We start from the raw sequence: 9528 nt of genomic DNA, 5'->3' as shown, positions 1-9528 counted from the left end.
TTCGTGGGCACGTGCTTCTCTAGATACGATCGGCAGCGTGGGTAGGTTCACAGCGGCTTTGAACACATATGGCAGGCGAGCCTTTCCTAATCGTTTGGATGCCTCGGCAACGCATAATTACTCATTTCTCGGCGAAGCTTGTCTACGTTCGTTTTTGTAAAGCAGTTTTAACAGGAAGGACATGAAGAAGCGCATTCGTGAGTCGGCTAAAAAACTTTATATACGACATCCCGGAAAGAAACAAGAAGTTCAGGCCCAGTAGCAAAAAAATTGTGAAGAGCCAGTGTACAGGGAAGTCGTTCAAAGCCATTACTGCGTAATTACGAAACTCTTGTCATTACTTGATTTTAGACGTTTCATGGACGCCATGTCTCGTTTGACAGCAAACATTAAATGTGAATAGTCGCACTACTGAAAACCTAAGCGCTAAGACACGGACAGGGAAAGGAAACGACCACGGTATTTGGGTGATGTCATTGCTATTTATTCGGCGCAATTTTGCTCGGGCTTCAATACTTCATAATGCATTTTCAGCAACTAGTGAGTCTATTCAATTTACTGAGAAATTAGCCGATACATGCAAATTATAAACTGTACAGTGGCGCCCACTGTTAGAAGGAACACGTCTCAGTGTGGCAGCGCTCTGCGGAGCGCCTGTGCAGCCGGTGCGGCCGCGCATCGCATCGAAGCCGTGCAGTGACACAAGCATGTGCCGCACTAGCTTTAATACAGACAAACAAAACTGTCGCTTTGTTACTAAGAAATGATGCGCTCAAGCGATTTAGTAGACAATGTAAAGCATCTACCATGTGTCGATGTGCTCATGCGTCGCTACGCTTCGATGCGCGGCCGCAACGGCATAGTGGCGCTGCGCGGAGCGCGGCGACGCTGAGCCGTGTTCACCTCAACAGTGGACGGCACTGTACTTATCAATATGTCATCAGTAACCTGAAAATTACATTTCATAAACATTGCGCCCTACTTCTCTAACACGTCAAGCTACGTTTGTCCTAATCATTATGAGAGCATATATAATTTTGCCCTATACCAATACAGCCATATTTTCTGATATGCCGTAGAGAAAGGGTGCGCAAAATTAGGAAACTAAGGTAAGCTACTTAGGCCCACAGTAACGCAGACATGCAGCACAATGTAGAAATGAATATTGAAACCACGTTTATTCCACTTTGTTCACGCTGAGGGGCGCTGTGGTGGACAGGGACACTGTAGCTGAGGGATGGGGTAGGGCTGCCTCCGTTTTATTCAAGCCGCTTGAATGGCTTGAATGTTGTGGCTGTCGCGGAGTCGGTCACTGACCGGTGGCATGGCCGGGTCCTGGAGGAACGAGATGAGTACTAGCCAGAACTCCATGGCGCGATCTGGGGGGCCAAGGCTTCAGGCAGGACCATGTCCGGAGAGAAGAAGGTCAAGGTCCCCGTTTTATGGTGGTCAGGGTACGAAGACTAGGTGGGTTGTATACGGGGCACTACCAACACAAATGGTCGAGATCAACCCGGCAGTTGCACGTGGAAGAGAAACCTGTCACTGGTGGTGGTGCATTACCCCTGTGAAAACGGTTCGGCAATAAAGGAGTAAGGAGTCCTCCTGCCTGAATTCTCCGAACGAAGGTCTGTTCCTTCATACGCGTACAAAGCTTTAATGCTAAAGTGCGATTGAACTAGAGTTGCACAGTGGGCTTGTTGAAGATGCATTTAAAAGAAATTTTTGTAGCGCGAGTCGAAATACGGAAACAGTAATGGATCGACGGAGAGGATAGAGCACTACCAGCAACAACACGTTTAGTTTTGAACTCAGGCCACCTTTTAAACCATAATTGCGAGGCAGGCAGACAAAAAATTATTTGAAATGTGATTGAAATTGAGAGCATTCGCACCTAATGCACGGCTACCTGTTGTATTGAAGCTTCATCCTAGAACTCATTCTGCCTAAAAGAAAATGTATATTGTAATAATAGCAGACCTATATGTACCGCATTCTGTTCAATATGCACGAGAGCTCACAAAAAACGTGTGTGTGTGTGTGTGTGTGTGTGTGTGTGTGTGTGTGTGTGTGTGTGTGTGTGTGTGTGTGTGTGTGTGTGTGTGTGTGTGTGTGTGTGTGTGTGTGTGTGTGTGTGTGTGTGTGTGTGTGTGTGTGTGTGTGTGTGTGTGTGTGTGTGCGTGTGTGTGTGTGTGTGTGTCATGCAACAAAAATAATGAAGCAGCACAGAGGCTATGTAGTACTACGTTACATACAGAAAGTTTTTAAAGGTGGGGAGTGGGACATTAGTACATCGACTCAAAATAAAGAAAAAAGATAGCTGGTGTTTTCTACGCTTCACAAAAAAATTTGGGGACTTCAACTAGAACGACCCGGCACTGTCACCTACATGGCTCTGCGTTCTAAAGCAAACTTTCGTTTTTTCACATTACTGCCCGATGGCGCAGTAATCTCACACAGCGCCTCCAAATAGATCTTGCCACGTCCTTTGCAGCGAAGCGCGGAGATACGTGGTCAATTTTTTATAAGGCTATAGGGCAACAACAAGAAAGAAGATTTCATGTTTTTTTTTGTTTTTTTCATACTTCAAAATCCCAATGTTTTTATAGTTGGCTGGTCATGGTTGAGACACTTGCACTTTCGAAGCACGTTTGTTCGTCTGTAGTTTAAGGTTACCGTCATCGGAAAACCTGGCCGGGAATCATGAGCCCACAGACATACAGCACACATCTCCACTGTACTGCTGCTCTCAGGAAGATGTAAGAGCGAAAGTTTTTTGCGATTTTTAACTATATAAGGCCTTCCCTATTTGCAATCGCTGTAAGCAAGGGGGAGGGGAGGGGGAATAACTAGCAAATCGACCTAGAATTCCAATGCTTGAACGAGTAAAAAACGTTTTCGGTCGAACGTTCGACGTGTTTTAAGAAACCTAACTCATCGCTTAGCAAATCAGCAGTCTCAAACCTGGGTGCGTTTCCAACTAGTGTGTCCGTTAAGTCACGGTGCACTTACGATCGTTCGCAGGAAATCAGTGAAACAATAGATAAGCATGAAGCATTCCTCAGCTATAAGCAAAACGGTTTCCATAGTATGATGTGCACACACAGCGGATCATGCATCACTGCGAACTGCGTGACAGCAAATTAGTACATGTCAATCGAGATGTTCATAACATAAAGAAAAGTTCAGGGTTGTTCTGTTGCCTGCTAAATGGGAATTCGAGACCACTGTGCAATATGAATAGCGTCACGTGTACAACGAAGCGCCACAACATAACTACATTACACATAAGAAACACAGCATCACAGACGTTATTCACTGTGTTACACCACACGCCCTCAGCCATTGGCTGAAAGAAGTTGAATATCGGTTATATGCGTGTAAGGAGGTACAGCAAGGCTACATCGAACTTCTCTTAACACGTATGAAACTTGGTGAGTTCTTGTTTTATTCGGCGAAGATTTCCTGTTTATACCTTGCCTTGTTGATTTCCGGTGACCTCACAAATGCACCATAATTTCACAGGCACACACTGCATCATTATCTTAAAATGCGACACAAAACATCAGAGCTCTCTCATCTGGGTACGTGTTTTTATGCTCTGTGAAAAGCCGGTACGCTACGATGTCGCTACGATGTCTCTGACTATGAAGACATGTCTACCAGTGCGGGAATACCACGCACCTTCCGAAAACGTGACGATGTGTTCGTTGTCAATGACGCAGCCTCCTCAGCACAAAACGAGCCTGACGTTCATATTCGGCCTGGCCGTGGTCATCATCACCTTGACTGCTGTTGCCGCCTTGTACGCGATGGATCCAGCCAGGAACGTCGTGTCAGCCGCGACGACGACCCTGGACCCCTCCAACATAACCGGCATCAACGTCACCGGGAAAGCCCTTGTTGACGATTGAGTGAAGACTGTTGAGGCGTTAATAATGTACACTGTCATCACGTATATGAAAAAGAAAATCTGCTGCCAGCGCTTATACGGCAGACAATGGGACGCTTCGGCAGTTCACGTATTTTTTAATGCAACATGTTGTAGCACTTACGTTCACACGCTGTTATTTTTCAGGGTACGCGACGTACACTTATTAACGTGGTAGAATAAATGTACGTGAGAGCTCGAGTATTGTTACAACTTCAGTAGAATGCCATTTTTAATATATATTTACTTACAGTAGATCAGTTATATATATACTATTTGTACAAGTTTCACTAACTCACTCGTATAAGTAAAGAAATGCATTCCGGCATGGATAATTGATATTTTTAATGTTATAAAACGTTTTGGTTTATTGTGTTGGCAATAAATAACGTTACGATCTTACCTCGATTGAAGAGATTGTGAAGAATGTTTACTACGATCGAGGAAAATTTTATCAGAACCTCGTTTCAGAGCTGTATTCAAGTCCTACGCTTGTGTGGGTTCACAGATTTTGGTAGCTGCTTCCCAGATGTTCAGAAAAGACTGAGATCAGGAAATATTTTGGTCTGAGTTGTTTTTGAGACGGCATGCGGATGCTACGAGAGTAGTTCTCGGAGCTCAGCCGGTCCAACTTGGCGCCATGCAGCGAATGCTACAAATAGTTATTCTATTTCGAACCATATTCCGAAGTATAAGTGACTTTTTGCACCTCTTTTATGCTAGGGACTTGGTGGGTGGCGGTGCACGAGACTCGCATGCACTTCTCGTGCTCTCCAAGAACGCCCACTCCCTCACCAGAACATCAATCGGTCTCCCTGCCAGCACGTCCCGAATTCACCTCTTTACCACGCCCGGGCCCTCAGACTCCAGCAGCTGCTCAACACCATACCACGGATTGTGGTAGTCGGACGTGTAAAGCAGCAGTTGGTACTAAGAATTTCTGGAGTCGAATAGGCCGCTACTAGAAACTTAACCTTGGAAGGCTCGCACAGGATAGGGCACAGTGAAGATCGTTGGAGGACGCCCCGCAGTCGACTAACACTCGACTAACACAGGCTTATATTGATGATGAGATGAGGCTTCACCTTGGGGTTCCTTAACGTGCGCTGCAATTGCACACTACAACAGCCCCTTTCTTCACCTCCTTCGGAATGGGACCGCAGTGGCTGGAATCGAATCTGCGCCTTTAGGGTTCTGTGGCCGTTCACCATAACCACAGTTCCAGCTTTCCTCACAGTCCTTCTTTCCGTATGACAACAAGAAAATAAAGTTGAGTTATCGCCCACTACATGAGCCCCTTTCTTTACCTCTCTCGGAAAGGGACCGCAACGACTGGAATCGAACCCGCACCTTTCAGTTCTGTGGCCTATCACTATAACCACAGTTCCAGCTTTCCTCGCAGTCCTTCTTTCGGTATGACAGCAAGAAAATAAGCTTGAGTTATCGCCCACTACATGAGCCCCTTTCCTCACCTCTCTCGGAAAGGGACAACAACGACTGGAATCGAACCCGCGCCTTTCAGTTCTGTGGTCGATCACCATAACCACAGTTCCAGCTTTCCTCGCAGTCCTTCTTTCCGTATGACAGCAAGAAAATAAGCTTGAGTTTATTTGAATAGATATGTGGTCCCTGTAACTGCTCCGGAGGAGGAAGAGGAAAGAACTTTGAATTAATCAGTCCGGTGATTTCGAGGGGCGGGCAAATGGTCCCTCTAATACATTACGGCAAGGAGTCCTTAAATCCTGGTAGCTTTCTCGCAGGTGAAAATTATTCAGGTCGAGACAATGCCTGTTGGAAAACTGTGCCTAGACGGGCGCTCTCATTTGCTTAAAGAGCCTGCTGCCACCGCGCAATCTCAGATGCCATTGTAGAGGCGTTCTTGTTACTAGAAGCGACCACCGGAGGCGCTCGTCTACGTACTGTAGGAAGAAGGGAAGAGCTGAGGGCAGGAAAGCGCGTTCGTGGCTCACGTTCCAGGCGTACTTTTGTCTAAAGTTGTTGGAAAATTCGGCTCAAGATATTTCGTTTCCATGAACCCTTTAGGCCAACCGTTCTTGCGTACGTGAAATGTTTATTATCGCGAGCAAACTCAATGGTGTTTCCTATTTCATTGAATGCGTAGTCAAACAGTAGAGTATAGAGTTGTCTACGATTAGAGGCTTAATTTTTCATCGTTATTAGTTCGTGACAAAAAGACCTACGTTTGCTCGCGCAAACCATATCAAACTTCATGACGCTAACTAACTTGATGTACGAGGAAGCCTCGAAATTACGCGCAATATAGCAAGTTTTTATTCAGCGTTAATATGCGTTATAATTATAATATCTTACACTCTTGATCGCTGATCTTGTTATTCAACACAAGCAGCGTAAACGTCTGCGCGAAATTTCGGACTATTTGTTTATTGTTTTGAAATTTGTGAAATATATAGAACAGTTAAGCAGATATTTTTCATGGTGTGTAACAAAACACGATGGTATGACCAGGGTTAGCACACACACGAGTAACTATATCAATCTTTCAAACACTTTAACCACCTCTTACACCGTGACGTTAACCTTCATTTCGCGTCTGCAAACCTGACCAGCTAAAAAGCTAGGCCTTCGGTCCTAACTCCCGGCTCACCATCTGGCGAGTTTGCACTGGCTTCCGTACACTTGCAAAGCGCCGACGTCGCTCACTTTGGCGAACTAATAAATTCCGCCTGACTCCGGCTTTGGCACTTTCGTTTCGCTTTCATGCGCGAAATTAAGCGGAATTCATTACCGCGCGAAAAAACTACGGTGTCGTCAGCGTTTCGTAAATCTGGAAGCGGTTATGCAAATGAGGCAGCGGGGAAACCGACGGGTCTTTCGGTTCGTCTCCTCGTTCGCCGCACAACGAGGCTCTCAACTCTGGTAGCTTTGAGGGCTTTCGCGTGGAGTACACATTTCTCGGCGAGTTTGCCTACTTTGAGGTTGACGTACAATGTTATGCGAGCAGTACAATAAAACCATCGTCATGCCTGCGCGCAACGCGTCGTAGATCCAGCGAAAGCTGGAAGAGCAGCCTCTCTAGGGCATGTTGTTGAGAATACTCCTTTCCTAGCTTCACTCGTAAAGCGTTTCCCTGCGCACACAGAGGATGTGGGTTTGGCTTTCACCGGCCTGCAAATTGCTTTCTCGTCCACTTTTATGTCTGACTCCGGCATTTCAGTGCCTAATGGGGTCTTCCTCCCCAAATCCACACATGATTATGAAGGACGCCGTAGTCGAGAACTACGGAAATTTGAGCCATAATGTTGAATGACATCAGATAGTACAACACGAGCCCTTCAAAATGAGAGCAGTACGGTCAGGGTCGAACCAATGAACTTCGGTCTTTCAGCCCCACACCGCAACGGCTTTACCACTCTGGCGCACGAATTTTAGTGTTTGTCTCTTGCGAAGTTTGATTCTGAAATTGTCTAGCTGTTTTGATTTTTAGCATCACGACTTAGCCCAAAGCTACAGCTGAATTCTACAAGTATTTTCTAGTCTGCACTGTCTTTCTTGAACCTGGTTACGAGGTGAGTTGTTAAGATCTATGCTGTGACATTTCTCTTTGAAAAAGTTTGTGTGTGTGTGTGTGTGTGTGTGTGTGTGTGTGTGTGTGTGTGTGTGTGTGTGTGTGTGTGTGTGTGTGTGTGTGTGTGTGTGTGTGTGTGTGTGTGTGTGTGTGTGTGTGTGTGTGTGTGTGTGTGTGTGTGTGTGTGTGTGTGTGTGTGTGTGCGTGCGCGCGCGCGCGCGTACACCACGAGTGTTACAGTCACTGAAGCTCCCGAGCCGCAATTATAAAATTTAATTCTCGGAAGGGCTGAGAAGCAATGGAGAGAGAGAAAGGGGGAGAGGTTGAACAAAATGGTGGTTAACTTTGCCATTTAAAAAAAACATGTCGAATCTTTCCAATTACATTGTAGAGTGTTTCTAAAAGGAATCCGCCATATAAGGTTTTCAGAAGCATATCATTACCGACGTACGCAATGACTAAAACCTGGATTAGGATCAGGATGTTGATTAGAATGTTATTGTTTTGTGTCACATAAGCAATGCTGAAGACCACACTCATATGTGTAGCTTACCCAAACAAAATTTGGACGACAAAATAGTACGAGAAACATTTAGCAGTGTCACAAACATTAAAAAAATCACGAAAGAAAACTAACACGAAGACATGCACGGGCCGTGGCTTGCAAGGAAGAGGCCCGCGCGTTTAACACCATTTCTCTTCATATTGAATGTCGTACTCATTTTGGGAAACATCTTACATTGTTATCGGCGATCAATGAAATTCTGTTATTGTTTCCTTTGATGAGGCTACTCCCACGTCATCGCTAAATCAACTTCCAAGTGTCTTAGAGCTAGCTACTTTTTGAACGTGCTGTTACTCACTTTTGCACTCGTACATTCTTCGATTTTCCGATCGTTCAAAGGGTTCTCTCAGTCGCTAGGATTAGCGAGTGGCAAAGCATACCTCATCACTATCTCTACCACTCACTCTCGAGATGAGAGTTTGTCTTTTTTTTTCTAATGCTGCGAAAACGTGAGTGGCAATCGAAATCGGTTAGATAAGGCGTGTTTTTCCTGCGTGGGAGAACCGGAAATTCCGGCCTTTCCATTCAACACACGTGTGATCGGGCGGTCTTTTTTTTTTCTTCTCTCTCTTCTCTGTTGGGTGCAACGAGCAAATGGAAGATGCGCGACTTTCGCTCAGGAATGATCAGATGAGATGGAATGCAGGAGCTTGGGTAAACAGAGTCACTTGATAAATTCCATTTCGACCCTTAAAGGATGTTTCCGGTCCTCGCCGCAGACTGTTTGTTTATATTGGCTAAAGTAAATATTTTAAGTCAACGAATGGGGCGGAATAAGATTTCTCCGCATCCGGTGGTCTGTGACAATCTCTCGTTGGTCGAGCGTAAGAGCAGGAAGAAAAAGATAAAATATGTGGTCTTCAATGTCCCCGTAATGCTGGTAAAGATTGCCTCCTCCGCAGTATATCAAGGCGTGCTGTGCAGTATATTACACAGGCACCTCCACTAATATAAAATGCATTTCACACTGCGAGAAAATTCTCAAGTTGTAGAATGCATCAACATTCGAGTGACTACGTTCAGCGAGCCCTCGTTGCACCACCACAAGCAAGATGACTGTTCTTATTGGAGCCCGAAACCTCCCCCGCCTCTTTCTGATGCAAAATTCTCAGTGGAATATTTGTAACATCCATAGCTTCAGCTAACGCTAGCTATCTTAGAGTGTAGTATATATTTCTTATATGTGACGAAGTTTAACTGTGTCTAGGTAGTTAGGCTTGACGACCATGTCACATATGTCCCGCCACGGTGGTCTAGTGGCTAAGGTACTCGGCTGCTGACCCGCAGGTCGCGGGATCAAATCCAGGCTGTGGCGGCTGCATTTCCGATGAAGGCGGAAATGTTGTAGGCCCGTGTACTCAGATTTGGGTGCACGTTAAAGAACCCCAGGTGGTAAAAATTTCCGGAGCCCTCCGCTACGGCGTCTCTCATAATCATATGGTGGTTTTGGGACGTTAAACACCACAAATCAATCAATCATGTCAC

At 45.5% G+C, this 9528-nt stretch overlaps 1 protein-coding gene across 1 annotated transcript in view; it reads left to right on the top strand.

Annotated features, from left to right (window-relative positions):
* Positions 1 to 4131, top strand: part of LOC119171450 (uncharacterized) — a 6310-nt gene extending 2179 nt beyond the window's left edge. Inside the window, exon 2 of the mRNA XM_037422267.2 lies at positions 3726 to 4131. Within this exon, the coding sequence (XP_037278164.2) occupies positions 3726 to 3914 (189 nt within the window). The 3' untranslated portion in view covers positions 3915 to 4131. The remainder of the gene's footprint in view (positions 1 to 3725) is intronic.
* The last annotated feature ends 5397 nt before the right edge of the window (positions 4132 to 9528 follow it).

Source organism: Rhipicephalus microplus, chromosome 4, assembly GCF_043290135.1.
Source record: "Rhipicephalus microplus isolate Deutch F79 chromosome 4, USDA_Rmic, whole genome shotgun sequence".
Taxonomy (NCBI): domain Eukaryota; kingdom Metazoa; phylum Arthropoda; class Arachnida; order Ixodida; family Ixodidae; genus Rhipicephalus; species Rhipicephalus microplus.
This window is presented reverse-complemented; position numbering and strand designations above follow the sequence as displayed.